This window comes from Thamnophis elegans, chromosome 10 (genome assembly GCF_009769535.1).
Source record: "Thamnophis elegans isolate rThaEle1 chromosome 10, rThaEle1.pri, whole genome shotgun sequence".
NCBI lineage: Eukaryota > Metazoa > Chordata > Lepidosauria > Squamata > Colubridae > Thamnophis > Thamnophis elegans.
This window is the reverse complement of record NC_045550.1, coordinates 32,746,324-32,767,937: the sequence shown is the minus strand read 5'-3', so window position 1 is coordinate 32,767,937 and position 21,614 is coordinate 32,746,324. Positions and strand designations below refer to the sequence as shown.

Here is a 21,614-nt window from a genome sequence, read left to right as displayed (position 1 = left end):
GAAAGCAGCGCTATGGGATGAGAAGTATAAAGTGCGCCGCTTTGGTGATCTGTGTCAGTCAGGAGACAGCCGTGGGCCCCCCGAGCTTAAGAGGGCGGGGGCAGGATGGACGCGGGTGAGTGGGAAAATGTTTGGGGGGGGGGTGTCAATTGGGAAAGCTGCGTGGGTCAACATGCAGCTCTCTATATTTGGGGTAGCGGGCAATGGGTGTGGAAAGGAAGGAGTCGATTTGTTTTTTCAGCAGAGGGCTAAATTGCGGACTGGGCTAGTCGGTGAAACTGTGATCATGGATTGCCTAAAAGAGAGAGGTCTATGAAGGGTCAGTTATGTTGCCTGGGGAACTGTGTTTTCTTACGGTATTTTTTTTTTTCTTAAATGACTGTGATTAATAGAAGTTGCTAAAGCAATTTGGCTAATATGGTACTTTGCCTTCTCTTTTCAAATAGAGGCAACTCCACTATAACAAAGGCTGTCAGTTTTAAGACTGTACTGTACATTGCCATGGTTTTTTTCTAGCATTAGTTGATTGCATTTTTTATAAAGCTTAGTGCTGGTCCTTCAGTGGTTTGATGTATGGAAATATTCTTAAAAGTTTTCTAAAGTTGATAAGATCCCAAGGTTCTTGTTTAAGTAGTTAAAATTTAACACGCTGTGACCTGAGATGTGATGGAAGAAAAATCATGCTGTTTTAAAACTACCTACCAAAGTACCACATAGCTCAAATGGAAAACTAAGACTCTAAGGCAGTGTTTCTCAACCTTGGTAACTTGAAGATGTCCGGACTTCAACTCCCAGAATTCCCCAGCCAGCATTCGCTGGCTGGGGAATTCTGGGAGTTGAAGTCCGGACATCTTCAAGTTGCCAAGGTTGAGAAACACTGCTCTAAGGCAAATGGGTAATACTCTCCTTTTCATCAATTTCTTGACTTTCCCCAAACAGATAAAAAATATTTAAATATATAAAACAAACATTTTATATAAAAACTTGTACTTGGTTTTGCTGTCTGAATAAGATTATGAAGACAAGTGCAGTGTTCTGTAGTAGATCTACACCAAACTGAATTCTTATTGAAACTTTCCAAATACATCTTAGTAAGTGACCGTTAAGGATTTTTATTTATTTGTTTATTAATTAATTTGGTGTCTTCAAATCAATTTGATGACTTCCTGGTCAAAAAGTGAGGTTCTTAGTGAGGTTTTTCTGAAGTAGTTTGCCATTGCCTGATTTTTAGGGCAGAGAGAGTATGACTGGCCCAAGATCACTCAGCTGGCTTTGTGTCTAAGGTAGGACTAGAACTCATGGACTACTGGCTCGCTAGTTAAATAATTAATTTTGAAAATTCTCTTTTATTTAATGATTTTTCATAAACAATTGATAATTGATTTTAAGGCATATAAAATACACATACTTTTTCCACAATATATCTATACTATTCCCATATATTATAATTTTACTTCAATTCTATATATGCTATACTGTACTTTGGGACTAAGGCCCAGATAGAATGCACTTCTACATAAATATGTTTGGGGTATTTAAATAAATTTATTCCAGCTTGGCTCCTATAACGTTTCCATTTCATTAGTCATTTTGCATTTTGGCCATTAGCAGAATAAATCTTTATAAATTTCCTTCTCTCCATCTTTATTTGGATATATGTTAATATTATATAAGGATAGATGACTGAATAATATCAGCTCGCTTTTTAAGTTCTGTTCTAAAATTTGGCATTTCTTTTTTCTGTTTTTATTTTTATTTCCCAGTCTAATCTCCCATGTTGATTCTGATATATGATCATTTAAATTTTGGAATATATGTATTGATACTGTTTTAACTTCATGTAAACAGTGTATTGAATGTAACAGACTTGAGACTTCATAGCAAGTGCAAAATGAACCTTGTCTGTTATGTATTTATGACTAGACTGAGGAAAAGGCTTAGCAGTCTTTTCTTGGAACCTCTCACATTAAATGCCATTCTGAATCACATGGTGTATGGGACATGATGTTCTCTAAGGCAAGGTTGCAGAGTATGTGAAATTTGAACTGAATGGGTTATCCGGATAGTAATTTTTGGAATTAACAACTATGAGGCAAATAGAAGGATGTGATGTAGGTTTACTCTAGAGTGCATTGTACTGGTTCTCAGTTCTTTTTTTTTTAAGTAAGTATAACAAACTTTGATTTCTGAAAGCAAAGAAGCAAATAGATGCCCACAGTCAATGTGGGCTTAAATTAGAGTGGAATAAGGAATTCTTAGTGCTCTCTGAGCTTGGTTGTTTTCTTGCAGATGTTTCATTACCAAAACTAGGTAACATCATCAGTGCTAGTGACCATGAGGGTTTTACCTAGTTTTGGTAATGAAACTTCTGCAAGAAAAAAACCAAGCTCACAGAGTACCAGGGACTTCTCATTTCAAACCTGACCTACAAATATTCTACTGTATTGGCAGAATGAAATATAATAGTTTTAAGAGGTTGCAAAATGAAAGGATGAAAAGAGCCAAATATAACAAGAGAAGAAACTGATTCTAAGGCATGGGTGCTACTATTAAGAAGACTTCCCATCTATCCCATGCCATTTATGCTTGAACATCTGCACATATTTACACCAGTCTTGATTTTGGCAAGGCGGGCCTGATGTTTAAAGATGCTGGAATTTAAGTAGAAGGTTAATGTTCCATCAGATGCTTCTTGCTAGTAACCCATTCCATTACTATTAAGGTCACTTGAAATGTAGTTTTAGTGAAGTAGTATGTGAATTGCTGCCATAGTACTGAATCGTTGCTCTACAGAGTGATACTTTTATTGCAGAAAGCGTATGCATGTGATCACTGTATGCTCCGAACAAAAGGTGAGACATTAAGGCTGTTATTTCAGTTCATAACATGAAGAAAATGATTATTACTGGCATTTGATAATGTGCTAATTTTCAAAATAGAATTGGATCAGACCTACAATAATAATCTCAGCCTCCCCCCCCCCTCCTATTTTAGAAAATGTCCGTGGGAAGGAAAACAGTGTTAAGTTTAATTAAGACACAATGTTTTCTGCCTCTATTGTTGATGTTAGAACCTGGAGCATAATTGCTACTTTTTCATCATCTAAAAACAGTTTTACATTGGTGAAATTTTCTGAAGGATTTTTTTTTTTGTATTTTGAATGGCGGATCCTGAAAAGTATTTGAGACTACTGTCTTTGTTTGTTTTGAACAGCTACTCTCACTTATGATACTCTCAGGTTTGAGTATGAAGACTTCCCAGAAACCAAAGAGCCTGTTTGGATCCTGGGAAGAAAATACAACGCACTCACAGGTATTTCTTCTGCTAATATTTCAAGGACTTTACGATTCTATATCATCACTTGAAGTCTGCTGTCTTTTTATAGATTTGACATGCCTTAGAATGGACATAAGGCCAGTTTTCTGATCTTATTCTGGAGCAGCTCTGCCATCCTAACAAACGCCTTGCTTTCTGCTGAACCTTTCAGAGAAACCATGTATTTTGAAGATAATAAATGCTAGATGGTTTTCTATTTATCCTATTGATATGAGAGAGAAGTCCGAAAGATATTGAAGTGTTCCCCCCCCCCGAAAAAAACTACATCACAAAAGATTTACTTTTTTATATGTGCCATACTAGTCTTAACTTTAAGGACGCGGTGGCTCAGTGGCTAAGATGCCGAGCTTGTCGATCGAAATTCGGCAGTTCGAATCCTTAGTGCCGCTTAATGGGATAAGCTCCCGTTACTTGTCCCAGCTCTGCCCACCTAGCAGTTCTAAAGCATATAAAAATGCAAGTAGAAAAATAGGGACCACCTTTGGTGGGAAAGTAACAGTGTTCTGTGCGCCTTCAGCATTTAGTCATGCCGGCCACATGACCAGGGAGACATCTTCAGACAGTGCTGGCTCTTTGGCTTTGAAGCAGAGATGAGCACTGCCCTCTAGAATTGGGAACAACTAGCATATGTGTGCAAGGAGAACCTTTACCTTTATCTTATTCTTAACTTTAAATGTTGAACAACCCTAATTAAAAATGGATGTATTTCAGTTAACGTTTATCATTGAAACCATGCAATCTAAGTTCTGCAAGTGTATTGAAATGTTGTTTTCATCCTTTTAGAGAAAGAGGATATTTTGTTGGATGTGACTTCTCGTCTTTGGTTTACATATAGAAAAGGGTTTCCAGCCATTGGTAAGCACCAGTTTTTGTTTTCCAAATTGTTGTGGAAATGGTGCATATTTATTTCTAAAAATCGGATTTCTTTACAACCTAAAGAAGCCAGTTGGAATATTGGTCTGGCATATTTGTTGGTTAGGAGATTAGCGGGAAATAAATTAATTATTCATCTATAACATTAATATCTGGGAATAGATGTTAGTATTTTTTGAAATGGTTAGGAAATTTTAACAGGATCATAATCATATACATATGAATTTATATTTAATAACATTGTCCTAAAATGTGTATTTATATTTATGTTCTTTATTTTCCTCTCTAATTTACTGAGTTGCTGAGTAGAAAACAACACAAGAAAAGGAAACACAATATTACTTACACTCAATGGGATATAACACTACAGGTAGTGCATGATTTACCGCAATTCATTTATTGATTATTCAAAGTTACAATGGCACTGAAAAAAGTGATTTGGGACCGTTTTTCACGCATGACTGTTGCAGCATCCCCATGGTCATGTGGTCAAAATTCGGCCACTTGGCAACTGATTCATATTTATGATAGTCACAGCGTTCTGGGGTCATGTGATCACCTTCTGATAAGCAAAGTCCATGGGGAAGCCAGATTCACTTAACAATCATGATACCAACTTAACAATTGCACTGATTCACTTAACAACTGTGGCAAGAAAGATTGTAAAATGAGGGGGAGAAATCATTTAACAAATGTTTCACTTAGCAACAGAAATTTTGTGGTCGTAAGTCAAGGACTACTTGTAGTTGCGTATTCCCTTATATTCAGAGGGGCATAATATCAGATCAGCATATTTATATTTACAACCCTATTTTGACTTCTGGCTCCTGATCCTATTCAGGTACATCATAAAACTCCAATCCTTCAAATGATTACTTGCCAAAAAGCTTGGTTTATGTGATCTGTTTATGCAGGGGGAACAGGTCCAACATCTGACACTGGTTGGGGTTGTATGCTAAGATGTGGCCAGATGATTTTTGCCCAGGCTTTGGTTGGCAGGCACTTAAGCAGAGGTAAGTCACATTACTGTGATGGTTATAATGCAAAATCTTGATACTCTTTGTATTCAGATATCCTTCATAAAGGTGTTTTTCATTCTAAAGGAATGCCTAACAAAGCAGGTCTATTTACAAATATTCCAAGCTCCCCTTGGTAACATCATTTCCTTCAAAATGTATAACTCTTTCCTTGGGGAACATGGTGACTCACATGGGTTAGAACACTGGGGTGATAATCAGCAATTTCATATTTAAGTGCTGAGTGCTGCTCTATGATGGGATGAGCACTTGTCATTCACTCCAGCTCCTGCTGACCTAGTAGTTCGAAAGTGTGTAAAAATGTGAGTAGATAAATAGGTATCACTTCAGTGGGCCCATTAATGGGGACATGAAAGGGACCCCCAACCGGGTGAACCCTGAGCAATGGTGATATCACCGGCTAATCATTTCACTTTGGAAGTACCACCAGCACGAATATGATGACAATTCTTCTCATGATTAAAAGGGCTATGGAAATCAATAAGTTGATGACAGATCAACTTATTTACTTCTTGCAGTGTAAAGTATATTTTGTTCATACATTTTCCCATAAAAATTAAATATTGACAGAGTTGATTGTGAAATACAATAAAAATAAAAATAGAAAAGTGTTTGTCATTTTACATGCAGATTGTATTTGAAGTTATCTTTTCAATCAGTTTCAGACTATAACAATCAATCTTTGTATTAGAAAGGATCAATTTAAAGCAAGCCGATTATTTTGGTATGAAGACCTTGAAAATATAAGGGTGGCAGTTGTATTTTCTTTTTTTCCCCCTTTAACATTGCCTTCTGTTTCTTAGATTGGAGGTGGATGAAAGGGAAGAAACAAACAGACAACTATTACAATGTTCTCAATGCTTTCATTGATAAAAAGGACAGTTACTACTCAATCCACCAAATAGGTAAGATGATTATCAGCACTATAGGTAATAAAGTGTGAGAATATGTTCATTTGCAAACATAGTATAAATTACTGTGTTTTATTATTGGAAATTGAGTTAGGGAAATAGTAATGTAGAAACTGGTCCAGCCTTTCATTTTTTTCTATTATAGATCCAGGTTATCTAGGGACAGGCATTTCCGAATAAAACTTAATTGTGTAATGGCAACTGCTATACAAATTAGAAATAAATTCCATGGAGCTTAATAGAACTTATCTTCAGATGTGAGTGTGTCTATATTTTCCCCTTATAAACTGTGCAAACAACACATAGGGCCACTTTTTATTATTTAAAAGAGTTCCTACATTTTGTGTTGGAGAAGAAATCCTAAAGAAATTTTGTTCTGTGGATTATAAAATGCAATAAGCTAACACTTCAATTTGCCTTCAGCTATATCTTATATAAACCATACATACATGTACCCTACTTTAATCCCTTTCAGGATAAGCAGTTTAAACAAACTGAAGCAAGGGAATAAGAAAGACTAAGCCAAGGTAATTAAAAACCTGAGCTAGGGAAAAGAAATATAATGGAATTATAAACTTAAAGGAATTAATATGCTTCCTATACCTCTTCATATCCTCTCCTTCTGTTATGCTTATGGCCACTGAAAATACTTCTTTCCCAATCACAAATTCAGAGGTATCTTTAGCAAAATTTATTAAAATAAAATAAAATAAAATATCCACACAAGAATGCTGTATTAGAACTAGTATCTTATATATAAAAACAGAAATTTTCTCATTCTTTCTCATCACCTTATATAGCAGAGGGGTGGCAGTTCTCATTACTGTTAACTGGGAACTCTGCAGCTGGTTACAGAGTTTACATAATGGTTGCTGAATTTTACATAAAGGTTACATGAATTTTTATCAGTCTGAAAAACAACTTTTATATAACCTTTGCTTCCATCATATCCAAGCATTGCGTCATGCATTTCATTCTTTAAAGTTCTCAACTCTTTTAGAGAATCCTATTCGTTCCATCCAATGCCATTTCTCCTCTTCCTTTCAATATAGCCACAATTTATTTATTTGTCTTAAAATTTGACTTTCAGTCATTCTCTCTACATGATGAAACTGTCTTACCATATTTCTTATATAGTGCTCACTATGTGTTCAATCCATATTTCTTCCTTGTGCTCAATTCATATTCATTTAGCATTCATTGACACATACTTTTCCACACATACTTCTTAAACATCCCAATCCCCCTGCATTCATTTTAATGTTTATGGTGTTGCATATAACAACACTCTTATACATATAAATTTTTGCTTCTTTCAGCAAATATTCATGCCCCTCAAAGAGACCACAAACATTTTCCATCCATTCTTTTGGAGGTTGCATTCTAATACTTTTCATACTTTGTTTCCTCCCAGAGCTTCTTCTGATACAAGGGTGGCCATATAACTTTATTTAATAAGAAATAATGTATAATTACTTTCCTATGCATTTACAATGGCTAGAAGTTGCAGTTCATTTTTTTGTTGATCCATAGTGAAATCTTTCCTTCACTTTCCAATATGTACTATATTACCATTTCTCCTGTACAAATCAGACCACCTTCATTCAGATCTTTATCTTTCCCTTTATAGGAAAGATAGGAAACTCTTTAAAAAACGTACAGCAGACATTTTGGTTAAGATTCATTTTAAATCAGCAATTTGTTCAAAATAGTTATTTAATAATTTTGTTAAAGCAACTTTTATTATCTAAGCCTTTTTTGTCTACTTTTGTGTCTCTTCTCTCTCTATATGGAACATAATTTCTTGCTACAAGAATCATTTTTTAAAAAATCTGTCTCTTGAGACTTTAATTTGCATTGCAGCATGCTCAACTTTACTAGCAATCACAAAGAAATATAAGTGACTAAAGAGCTTAAGGAGCTATAATGAGAAAAGGTGGCATTTTATCTTAAAGGAATTACGATACAGGAAAACATACTCTGTGTCTGGATACTAAAGGGAGAAGTTACCTTTCTATTCAGTGCGAAGAGTGCATTCTTTGCATCTCTCAGAATAGGCTTAAAATTAGACATAAAATTCATAATCTGAAATGTATAGCCCCCAGTTTGCACCAAAAAGTGGCAAAATAAGGCATTACTACTTATTTTTCACTTTTTAAAGTATGACATCTTTGCAAGGCTTCCTCTATATATTTCCAATCATTAAACATATTCCATATTTTAACAAATGAAAAAGGCCAACATTTTCCAGCTATGTTCACTCAGCAAGGTCATCACTTTGCCAGACATCTTGCTTGCAGCCGCAGAGATCAGATTTTAAAATGCTCCCTGAGGAAAAAGTTCTTGCCCTAAAGAGCATAATGATTTTATAGAAGCAAGGGATGGCAATAAATCAATGTTTCTCAACCTTGGCATATTTATGATGTGTGGGTTTCAGTTCCCAGAATTCTGGGAGTTGATATCCTGACTTCTTCAAGTTACTAAGGTTGAAAAACATTACAATAGATTAATCTGCCTGGAATTATTGGTTCTTGTTTTGAAGCCTGTGGTTCCATATTCTAGACAGGGTAGAAAGATTTTCCCCGATGAATTTTTATATATGACCTTCCAAAAAATTACTGACGTACCTTTCTCCAATGTTCATGAACATACTTCTCTGCTGGATAGGTATGTTATTATTTGAAACATTTCACATTTTTAATAGGACTTTAGTTCAATACTCTTAAGCAGTCTAAATACTTGTCCAATTAAGTTTCTTAAGGGATTGAGAAGTAGCCTTGAATGATACTATGGATCAATTATAATGTGTTTGTTGCAGCCCAGATGGGAGTTGGAGAAGGCAAATCCATAGGCCAATGGTATGGACCAAATACAGTTGCACAAGTACTTAAGTAAGTATTCAGTAGCTCCAATAGTTATGGTTTTAGATACTGTATAAAATAAAGCAGTTAAACTACCTATCCCAATGAAATGTTAAAATTGATTTTCCACTCAGTATGCCTCCAAAATTCTGTATCTAGTGTTGGGATACTAAATTCCATGGGATATTTCTAGAGTTTGTGGGTAGATCTTCCAGTTGGTCTATCTTGTGCCCCAAAATCACCTGAGCAATTTATATTATTCTTTGCAGCTGTATTTGCTCAGCTTTGTGCTAAGCTTGATGTTACTTAAGGTAGAGTTATACCTAGGCAATCTATCACATTTTCTGTTAATATCTGCCTGAATTAGTTTCATTACTTATTTTGTGAGGACATGGATACAGGTTTTCATTCTGTTATTATTATTACTTCTCTAAAGAAATGTTCCTCAGCCTCAAACAGTTCTATCCTGCCAATGATAGATCAGTAATACTCAGATCAGTAATACTTCTTTCGCATGTTGAATTGTCTGTAACCTTACAGGAAAAAAAAAGATGAGGCTTTTGCTTCAAAGAAGGCCATAATTAGCCTTAATAGATTTTAATAAGCTTCAGAAGTATCTGATGTTCTATATTAAGACAAACTGGTGAAGAAAGACAGTAGCATTGCAATTTCAGGAGTATTTAAATGAGTCAGTTTTCGTTGAACCTTTCCTCTTCGGTTTACATGTGGTGACTGTCTTGATCACTTTTTTGGATATTCTGTACTAGAAAAGAGTGAGGTGGGGAATATGATTCTGTTGGATCTTTCTTTGAATTTTGATATTGTTGACTACAGTAACTTGTTGAAGGGCTTATGACAGCTGGAAGTTGAAGGTGCCATCTGGTATTTCCATTTCAGCCTTTCTGGGTAAAAATAAAATGATACTGTATTACAAGGCTTTTCCTTGGGAATGGACCAGTTTGTGGGGAAAGGATTAGAAGATTCAACTTTGTCTTCTATATTAATTAGTGCCAACATGAAGACTGCTGGAAAGATGATTCAGAGTTTGAAGCTAAAGTTGTCATCAATCTACTGAGATACTATTTCTTGTAGACTCTGAATTAGATAACAGCAGAGTCTCTGTCTCATTATGTTCATTTAATCTGTCTTCATGCTAGAGGAATTTATGCCAAATATTATGTCAATTTTCATGTTTATGCTTAACTTTTCCTTATTGTTTATATGGTGCCTTGAAATGTAGTTGTCTGAGCAATTTATTGAACACCAGAATGAATGACTTTTCAAAATGCTACCAATATGTATATTCCATATAGTTCACTGTTTACAAGAATTCTAGAAAAGCTACTGAGACCAATATTGAATGAAACTTCAAAATGAAGTTCATATATAATATTTAATTATACCTTTCTTTTGCCTCCATTTCTCACCCCTTGCTCCGTGCCCTGCTGGAGCAGGCCAAAGACTTATCTGGTTCAGCATCCTGATCCTATAGGGAACAACCAGATATATATACATAAGCAGGAAATAAGTTTTTGTCTAATGAAGAAAATATTTTTAGCTCAAAAATACTTTAAAAGAATATAATTATTCTATTTTTAAAAAGCTTTGCATACATCAATTGCATTATATAAATGAGTATTGACAGCATTACAAATAGAACAATTTTGGTATAGTAGTTAATGCTAGACTAGGAAGAGGCAGAATTGAGTTCTGGAAAAGGTACTGAGAAACCTTTTTCAAATACTGCTAAATAAACTGCATCTCATCAGGAGTTAAGTACTTTGGCCATAACAAAAACATATTAACCATAGGTAGAAAGTTCTTTTCTCTATAAGCTCTTTCTTTTCTGTTGGTCAAAATGATAAAAAATTAAGTATTATGAAATTGTATGGAAAAGAAGAATGCAGGTAATTTTATAATACATATTTATATCCTCTTTGTAACTTTGTTATCATTTTGTGTACTTCATTAAAAATATGACAGATTAAAACTTGAGATTTTGTGTTGATTAACTGATACTGACCCAGGTGATTTGATTTCCCTTGGCAAATTTCTAGATCTCTTAATGTGCACCTTATTCACTTAAATACCTTTGTCTTTAATTTTTATCCTTAGAAAACTTGCCACATTTGATATGTGGAGTTCTTTGGCAGTACATATAGCCATGGACAATACTGTTGTGATAGAAGAAATAAGTAAGTATCATTGTACTGTTTATAAAAGTATGCGCCTATTGTTGAAGGGATATGGTTTTTAAGATAATTGGGCTTAAAGAGTCATAAGACGTTTGTTAGGTTTACTGGATGCCCGCAGCTGTGTATCAAATGTGTAATTGATTGGTTTGAGTAAGTTTTTATTGGTACTGTTGTTAGAGATGGATTTCTGAAATAGTGCAATTTTATATTTCAGTATTTATTGTTATGTCTGGTAAAACTGAATTGTTGAGCTCTCAAAGCTAAAGATCTTTTCTACTTATGAAAAAGAAAGTTTTACTTTTGCAGCTTCATGGTAGCAACAGAAGAACCTGCTTCCAGGCTTTGAAATGTTGATTATAAATATTTCCATTACAATAAAATAAAAATTTATATTAGCAATAATAGATGTAAGTAATATGTGGTAGATATAGCAAATTAGACTATATGGGCATAACCAAGGCTATTTCTGCTGATTTTTTATCTGGCAGGAAGGTTATGCAAGCCCAACTGTCCATGCCCTGGAGCCTCAGCATTTCCTTCTGCAGAATCAGATTTTCTTTCCAATGGTTATCCAGATGGAGATGTATCTACAGACAGTTTATTGCTTTGGAAGCCACTAGTGCTGCTGATACCTCTTCGCCTTGGTCTCACAGACATCAACGAAGCCTATATTGAAACACTAAAGGTATAAAATAATTTTAACCACTTGGATATCTGAAACCATATGGTTTGGTGTATGCATTTTTAATTCTGGTCCATATTCATATGAATATATTCATATTCACATTCATAATTAACAGTGTTAACTGTGAATGCAATAGCATGCCAAGATAAATTCTTTATAAGGCTCAGAATGTCTGAAATCAGGGGTGAAATTCTACCGGTTCGCCTGAACCAGTAATTAAAAAATGCTTTAAAAAGTTTTTAAAAGTTCCAATAATCACAGGGCCCAGCTGATTGTTGCACAGCTGATCATCAGAACTTTTTAAAGCATTTTTTAGTTTAAAATGCTAAAAAAGGTTTTAAAAAAAGAGTTGGCCATGCCTACCCATTCACATGACACACACACCCCCCACACACAGACCAATCCACCCCACCAAGCCATGCCCACAGAACCGGTAGGGATTTTTTTTTGAATTTCACCATTGTTTGAAATACCTGATCTACATGTTCAACTGTGCTTTCTAGAACTCTCATTATTAGAGCAGCTCATTCTGAATAGGTAGAATTGTTTTAGTGGCTGTTGCAGTGATTTAAATATGCAGGTACCCAATGAATATTTGTAATCACCCTAGTTCTATTTAATAACTCAAAGTCATATATTTTTCTCCGAGCTAATTCTGAACAAGTGTGACTTCATTGACTAATATGATTAAACTACAAACTTGTATAAATATTTTCCTGAGAATAGGGCTTAGTTTTGAGTAAATATTATGCATAAAATTGTGGTGGTGGTATTGTGTGTAAGAAGCCAGTCATCATTTCATGCTACCTTTGTCAGTCACCTTTTGTTGGAGTTTACAAATTATATAAAGTAGTTTTGATACTGTTATTTCATGAAAACTATTGCACTGTAAATGGCTTCCCCCTTTCTTTTTTGTCTTAAAAATGGCCAGTGCTGAAGTAACTTGTTTGAATGTTCAGTGGATATGAGTAAAAAAAATATTCTGAATAACTGTGTAATGCTCTTTATTGTGATTATGTTGTTTTCCACTGTGATTAATTGTGCATATATTACTTTGCAGCGTTGTTTTATGATGCCTCAGTCCTTAGGTGTGATTGGAGGAAAACCCAATAGTGCTCATTATTTCATTGGATATGTTGGTAAGTTTAAGCTGTATATATGCTGAACATATTAATGAGTATGGATCTGTAAGATATTCCAAACCATTTTCTCAGGTGCAAACTAGCTGCTGTGAACGGAGGCTGAACAAGGCTTAGTGCTATTTATTGACATATCTAGACGTATTCTTAAGAGGAAGCACCATAGGGAGTCTTAAGTTTATATTTATAGTATGTAGGAAACATCTGTTTTTGTTCAAACATAGTCATCCCTAAAATCTGTATTCTCTCAGACTTTGTTCTGTAAAAAGGTAACGTCTTACATGATCATGCAAAAACATATTGAACTTTGTTTCCAGTCTGCACTATGATAAAACGTGACCCGTCAAAACCGCGGTCCACAAAAGCGCGCTCGACGAAAGCGCGCATTTGACATCATCACAGCGTGACGAAAAAAATTAAAAATTGAAATAAAAATTAAATTAAACCAAGCCGATTCACATAAAGGTAAGGGTTAGGGTTAGGGTTAGGGTTAGGTTAAGGGTTAGGGTTAGGTTTAGAGCGTTAGGGTTACGTTTAGCGTTAGGTTAAGGGTTAGCGTTAGGTTTAGCGTTAGGTTAAGGGTTAGGTTTAGGGTTAGGTTAAGGGTTAGGTTTAGGGTTAGGGTTAGGGTTAGGTTTGGGGGGGGTTAGGGTAAGGTTTTCGTTTTATTTTTACATTTATCGATCACAGCGCGATGTTTTCGTCGCGCTGTGATGACGTCACATACGCGCTTTCGTCGAGCGCGATTTTGTCGTCCGCGGTTTTGTGGTGGAACCTGATAAAATGGTTTGACAATCTTTAACCTGTATTTTTGGAGACTATTAAGATTATATAACAAGTTTCCTAGTAACATAAAATTACACATGACTGCAATTCGAGGTAGTCCTTGAATTATAACCACTCATTTAGTGACTTTGAACTTAGTGACACATAAAAAAGTGATTTATGACCATCTTTCACACTTAAAGACTATTGAAGCATCCCCATTGTCATGTGATCAAAATTTGGGCACTTAGCAACTGGCATGCATTTATGACAGTTCCAGTGTCCTGGCACCATATCACCATTTGTAACTTTCCCAGCTGGCTTCTGATAAGCAATGGGAGTAGCCAGGTTCACTTAACAACCAATGATTCACTTAACAACTGCCAGAATAAGGTAAAAAAGCAGGATTTGTACATGATAGTAAATCCTATTATGTTGTTCAAAAGAGGAGTAAATACTGCAGAAATGTCAGTATAAGAAAAGTTCAACCTGCTCTAAGTCGAGGGGAAGAATCCTGGCAGATGGGGTATCTTCTTACATCATCTAGCAATGCTGAGGGAAGAACATTATACAAGGCTGGAATGAAAACTCTTATCTGAGTTAGAACATTTACCAGATAGTTCATATATCTCTTATTAGCCATGAGAAACTGAGATGTATTGCCTGCATTGATTTGATGATCTATAACAAACAGTTGCATCTTAAATATTACTTTTACTTTTTCATAACCTAACTAGAATTAGGTAGGAGAGGGAAAGTCATAGGAGCAAAAAGTTGTGAATTTGCTTGCTTCTACTTGCTTTGAAATCTATCCTAAATCTGATGGAAGAAGAGTTTACTTCAGCCAGTAATTTACTGTGGTCTGCACATTCTCAGTGGTTGAAAATTCAGGTTGTCAAGCCAATCTACCACTTCGTTTGAATACAATTTGACTACAAGATGTGCTGATGTGCAGTTTTGTTTTAAAGTGTTGGCAGCTGGAATGGGGTACTGTCAGATATCCTTCACAATGACATACAGTATTAGAATATTTTATTGTGGTTCATGAATAAAAAATAAGTCAGCGAGCAGTGGTGGTATTATATACCTTTTGTGATAGTTTTGTCTGAGACATGGAATCAAGATAAAGGCAGGGCTGAGATACTATTCAGGGGGCTATATTTCTCAGTAAGATGTTCAAGTATGTGGCACTGGTCAATTGTAAAGTGACCTTCTCCAAAGCAGCTTGTTCTTATAAGTTTCCAATGGATATGTCTCACATCGAGTTTACAGATAATACTAAGGTGCTTGTAGATCTATGATCTTTCCATTGATCTTTATTTAGGTGAAGAACTAATCTATCTTGACCCACACACTACTCAGCCTGCAGTGGATCCTGTAGACTGTTGCCACATCTCTGATGAAAGTTTTCATTGCCAGCATCCGCCTTGCAGAATGAGCATTGCAGAGTTGGATCCTTCTATTGCAGTAGTGAGTATGAATACCTGAAGTTCACTTTCCTATCAAGGAAGTTTCCTGGTTTTGGACAATCCTCTAGTTCAGGAGTCTCTAACCTTGGCAACTTTAAAACTTGTGGACTTCAACTCCCAGAATTCCCGAGCCAGTGAACCTGGGTGAAGAATTCTGGGAATTGAAGTCCACAAGTCTTATTAGTTGCCAAGGTTGGAGACCCCTGCTCTAGTTAGCTACTGATTCCTCTCTTTATGAAGGTATTCTGTTGTGCTCTCCCTTTTCATCATAAAATTAAATATATTCCTATTCTGAAGCATGAGAAATAATTATTTCCAGATTACAATAGTTGAGGCTTTTAGATTACGGGTAACAGAAGAGAGATAAGTATCCTAGAGAAGTCTAGACAAATGAATGGTCAGATGCCATATTCTTTACATTATATTACAATATTACAAGTAAAGATCATCCATTGAAATTTAATGTAGGGAGATTCAGGACAAACATAATTTCACACATAATCTAACTAAATATTAAATGTTCTCCTTGTAAATATAATGGCAATATGTTGGGGTGGTTTTAGAGGAAACTGGTCAAGTTGATGAACAATGATGATCAATGCCTACTGATGTGGATGGAATCATAAACAGCATGTCTTAAATATAGTTACTGGGAATTCATATTGCCTTCCAAGTACAAGCTTGTGAGCTTTCCAGATACATCTATTGGCCTCTCTGTAATACTGAATGCTGGAGGAGAAGGATTCATGACTTATCTAATAGGGGTCCACTTAATTTGAATCTGTTTTAGAATAATATAAATATTGCCATTATAGGGATTCTTCTGCAAAAAAGAAGAAGACTTCAGTGACTGGTGCCAGCAAATCAAGAAGGTTTGTATGTAGCTTTTTCTAATAAAAAAACAAAACAAAACCCAAAAATGGTCAGAATGTATGACAGAATGTATATATATATGACTGCATTTGGAAGAGTTAGGATAAAATGAGGAGTTATTTTTAAAAGTCTACCAATCTTGTCAAGGTATCTATTGCCAATGTCATCTTATGTTAGCTCTGTTTCTTAGAGGAGACAGCTTTTATGGATTGCCTAATTATTAGCATTTTACTATTGTAAATAGATGAATCTGTGAGCTTTATTTGATATTGACAATGTTTTATCTCCTTCGGAGTTATCCATTGGAATGTTTGTTTTTTAAAAGTGATAAAATATGGGAAATGTACAAATAAAAGTACTTCTGTTATCTTGAAGCATCTGGTAAACAAGATCTAATTATTTAATTGTTTATGTAAGAAATCAATGCTGATTTTGTCCCATGTTTTCAAAGGATCCAGATAATGCTCCTCTTGGAGGTTGCTGTATGCCCTCTAATAAATCTTTCCTTTTTGGAGTCAGGGTGAAAGTTGTCAAAAATTGTTGAATCTAGGAAAGCCTATTAAAGAGGGGACATGGGAGTTTCTTTCAGAAAGTGCAGATCTGTAGAACCAGGAATGGGCATGGGGTGGCCATCTAAGCCACAGAAACTCCACCCATTCATGAAGAGACAAGAGGGAGAAATGTTTAAAAGACAGGAAATTGAATTTGTAATGTCTAACTTTATGTATAATGTACTGTGCAAACTGGTCCTAGTAGCTGGGTGGGAAATGTGCCTTCCACCACCTCCCAAGAAGAGAGCTGGTTACTTTAAACAAGAGCACTGGGCTATAACCTACCAACACACTCAAAGAGGAAAATAAATTCCTCTTCACCCACTCCAGACATTTCTTTGGCCTCGCCACTTACCAGGAGCTCCTCAGTCCACTAGGGAGCCTTCTGCCAATACAGGGAGGCTGGTCTCAGCAAATGTCTGCATCATCCCCTATTGCCAGTGAGCACCAGGTACTCAACAGAACTGCTCACATGATCACCGGGATATTCTCCCAAGTTTCTGCTTGAAATCATGAGATCTGTAAGGCACCCGAAATAAATCATCTTAACTCTGAAGCATTAAATGATACAACATGAAATAACCATATCTCATTTTACAAGTTTCATTAAAATCAACAGGGCCTCAGCTAGCCACAATTATCCATCCTATTTGCTTGAGATTAAAGCCCAATATTTTTCTGCATTTCATATAAGGCACATTAAAGTCATCTAACTAGATCCTAAGTAAGGAACTTTGGGAATGTAGTTTCAAAAATAAATATATAAAATAGGGTAAAGAGCTAGATATTGTGATGGAAATCCTTTAGTCTATTATTAAAGTATTAATGTAAAGATAGAGTGCTAGAAACAGTATTTCCATGACAGTTGTATTTAAATGTAAAATAGATTTTAGGTTGCACTAAAATAATTGGATAGAAAGTTCAACAATGAAATATGAAATTGTTTAGACAGTAAAATAATATTATTACTAGCTTTAAATCTCTAGAGAGGCTTTGAGAACTAGCTTAGTTGTAGCACTTCTAGCATTGCTTTCGCTTTCAAGAAGCTAACATTTTTGTTGGTATTTAAAGAGGATGGAACAAGAAAATATTACACAGTAGCAAAGTCTAAATGACCTAATTTCTTTAAAAGGCATGCAGACTTGATTTTGACATTAACAACTTTCCTACTTTTGTATATTAAATCAATAGTGGAAAAAAGGAAGGGGAACTTAAATTGTACATTAGAGGAATGGGGGGGGGGGAAGGTTTAAAAAATTAAACTCATCCAATAGGTCTCCCTTGGTGAGATAGTGGATATAAATATGATTAATATAAATAAGCGTACTTTTCACAAATACATATAAAAAGCAAAATTCCTGGTTTTCCAGCATCTGCATTAATCCTCATTTTAGAGGCAATTTGCAATACAACGCATCTTTAAAGAAAATTGTATTTGCAACTGTGCATGTTAGGGGAAAATGCACACAAAAATATATAGTATTCAAATTTGTACAAGCTAAGGATAGATTAATGTAATGAAAAACAGGGAAATCAAACTATACAAATTTGCCCCTCCTTGGGTTCAAATCTCACTTGAAAGTTGCTGTCTTGCTGGCTGCATTAATTTGTGTTCCTTAAGTGGGACTGTGCATATTCTATTCTCAGATACAATATATTTTCCTGTGCTTTCATTATTTTGTTCTTTTTTATTGTTGGAAGCTGAAGAGAATTATACCAAATATGTAAAACCACTATACTTTTCAGAAGAACATTTTTTTAGTATTGCTATATGCTGTGCATTCACACATTTTAAGCAAGTCTTTACAATCATAAAGACTGGAAATTAATTTGTTCTATAAGTGAAACTGTGAACTGAAGGTGCATTATTTATATCAAATAATACCTCTAGAAATAGCAAAGGAGTATAACTGTTTTTAATACATTTCTAACAGTTGTCACTGATTAGAGGAGCCCTTCCCATGTTTGAGCTAATAGAACATCAGCCTTCACACTTCTCTAGTCCTGATGTCTTGAATCTCACTCCAGGTAAGGTTCATTTATTTGGTTATAGAAGGAATGAAAGCTGTATGAATAAAGGAGTTTTAATATTTGGAGATGTTTTTTTATTGCCTAAGAAAGATACCAGTTTTCAAAATGGATATTTGATCTTTAAAAATCATTGGGATTGTTTTTAGATAACTAGACTATGAAACACACATTATGCAGATGTAAAGTTACTTTTATCAGAACAGCTATAGCAGGGGTGTCAAACAAGATTTCACTGAGGGCCGCATCAGGGTTGTTTGACCCTAGGGGGACCGGGTGGACATGGCCAGGGTAGGTGTGGCCAGCTCAATACTACTCATGTTGGGAGCATCTGTGGTGGCCTGGGCAGGGCTGGGGCTCCTCCTGGGCTCTGTTGATGCTGGCAGAGGCACTGCGGGCCGCTCCTTCACTATTTCTAGGGCGTCCCTCCGGGCCAGATCTAAGCACCCCATAGGTTGCATCTGGCCTGTGGGCCTTGAGTTTGACACCCCTGAGCTATAGTAACAGAACCCTGCAGGTTTAACAGATCTTCCCTCCTTTTTATCTTCATGAAAATTGGAGATGGTGGCTGTCTGAAGCATTTTCTCAAAAAAAATTTTCTCCTGGACTCACGTTTGGTGAGGCAAGTATTCTGTCTGGGAGCCATCCTCCTTATTCACTACATTGTTATTGTTTCATAAAATGCAGTGATTTATAAAACAATTACTTCTAAATCCTCCAAAGCAGAGCTGCTCTTGCAGGATTTTTGCTGTACTTCAGCTTTTTATCCCTGTAAAAATATCTGAAAATAGATAAGGAAAGCTAAGCAATCATTCTACCCTGTATTTTGGCTGATACAAATTGAACTACCATAGACCGTATGCATTTGCTAAAAATAATAGTTAAACTATCTGGCATTGCCTAATGTTTTTATTATTCAGATTCTTGCAAATCACAGCTGGTATTTTGCATAGTTTATATTTAATTATGATTAAATGTGTTGTGGGAACAGTCTAAATGTAATACTGACGCATATAAATCATTCATCTCTTGTAGATTCTTCTGATGCAGATAGATTGGAAAGATTCTTTGATTCAGAGGATGAAGATTTTGAAATATTATCACTGTAACAAAAGAAACTACAATAACTGCCAATTTGGGTTGAGGGGGGAGGGGAGCTCCTTGGAGAGCCTCGGGCTACCAGCTTTCATAGGTGCTTGTTGACATCCTTGCCTCCCATTTACCCCAGCATTCTGTGCAACCTTGGAGCAGAGTGGATTTTTGCAGTGGGATCAAGAAAACGGGTCGTCATTAAGGCCTTAATAGCTTTAGTTACTTTCTCAGTGCAAGGATATCCATGGGAACAGGATGCAAAGTTTCCTAGGAGCTGGAAATTATTTTCATAGGAACAGGAACAGGCACAAAGGCTTGACTATAATAGTAAAAGCCCTTCGGAGTGTTTGGCTTAAGTCTCTCTATTATTAGGGGGTCTTATTACTTCTGTTCCCATTTTTATAGTGTGAAATGAAAACCAGCATAACAGCTGTGAGACATGTCTCTGCATTATGTCTCCCTAACTAGCCGGCCATATTCTGAATTATTTGGGGCCACAAACTCTCTCAAGATTGACTGCACCAAATATTCCAACTTGTACTTTAGATTTTCTCCAATACAGTGCTTCCATACTTTTGGTTTCAAAGTTGCAATTTATTTTTAAAAATATAGTGGTCTGCATTCTAGCAATCACAAGAGCATATCATACGGAACATGTTAAAATATGTTCTAAAGATGACAGGAGAATATCACTATATAATAATATGGAAGGCTCTCTGTTACTCACTTGACTCTTCTCATAGTATCCACAAACAGAATGGTGTTATTCAGATTTTGCTTTGTTATAGCTAATTTTTATTTGGACATTTTTCTATTTTGTATTAAAAATATGGCTGCTATTTAATAAAATGAGGTGAAAACATCCATTAGCTCACGAATCAAAAGTACTTCTGATTCCTCCTTTTAATAAAGTTTAGACTGTACTTGAACACAAATCTTGCGTTAACAGCTATTTTAAAATCACAATTTTAGGCCAAAGGTGTGCTCATCTCCCCATTTTTGAAAGTACTACACAAGTCTATTTATATTTTGTGTCTTTATTTGTTTTTCATTTGTTTCAGTTCTTAATATGAAATTCTAAAGGAACTTAAAGCAAATTCTGCGTCCCTCAGATGATTAGCTTTCTGGCCAGGATTTCCAGCCTATTATATTCCAAAATAGCAGAAGAGCTCCTCTGTTTCTAAAAGATAGGAATGGCTGGCAAGAACCCTCAGTTCCAAGCATTAGCTCAATCAATGGATGTTGCAGTGGCAAATATGTTTACAAAGCATTCTTGCCTGCATTTATAAGCAGAACTGTCAAACTACAGATGGTACTATAGCCATCTATAAAGTAATTGCATACAGTAGGTCCAATTGCCTATTTAGTTACTAGAAATCAAATTCGAACCATGTTGCTTATTTGTCATTGTTATAGCTTGCTGTGCTTCTTCTTTTGGAAGAAGAGCATAGTCGGATTGTGTTTCATTCATCAACTGCTTTCAATTTGTATCTGAATAAAACAAATTTAAAAAGGCTTTTGTATTCTTGGTACTTTTTTCTGCACCACTGATTGAAAGTAAGACAAACTTAAAAGAGAATCATAGTTTCTTTTAAATAAAAACTATATTGGGAATTTAAAAAAATGATACACATTCTGAATATTCTAATACAACCTTTCCTAATCTAGAAGGAAATAGTACATAGGTTTCCTCATTAAATTTTGGGCAGACATAACAAACACTACTTTATATAGATTGAGAATCTGATTGACACATACGCCTCTCCCTTTAAAAATTGGGGGACAAATAATTGAATTTG

The 21,614-nt window shown here is 35.4% G+C and overlaps 1 protein-coding gene across 1 annotated transcript; it reads left to right on the top strand.

Moving 5' to 3' along the window:
* Positions 1–25: 25 nt before the first annotated feature.
* On the top strand, positions 26–21,330 carry ATG4B (autophagy related 4B cysteine peptidase). The gene is made up of 13 exons (XM_032225530.1): positions 26–115; positions 3,214–3,312; positions 4,120–4,191; positions 5,124–5,222; positions 6,050–6,151; positions 8,976–9,048; positions 11,134–11,213; positions 11,702–11,898; positions 12,959–13,037; positions 15,127–15,272; positions 16,087–16,143; positions 18,630–18,723; positions 19,759–21,330. The coding sequence occupies exons 1-13, from the start codon at positions 106–108 to the stop codon at positions 19,830–19,832; spliced, it is 1,182 nt and encodes a 393-aa protein (XP_032081421.1). The 5' UTR covers positions 26–105; the 3' UTR covers positions 19,833–21,330.
* Positions 21,331–21,614: the final 284 nt, after the last annotated feature.

Coding starts and splice junctions, on each gene's coding strand:
- ATG4B (XM_032225530.1), top strand. Junction 6,152..8,975: donor CTACTCAATCCACCAAATAG/GTAAGATGATTA, acceptor TGTTTGTTGCAG/CCCAGATGGGAGTTGGAGAA. Junction 11,214..11,701: donor TGTTGTGATAGAAGAAATAA/GTAAGTATCATT, acceptor TTTATCTGGCAG/GAAGGTTATGCAAGCCCAAC.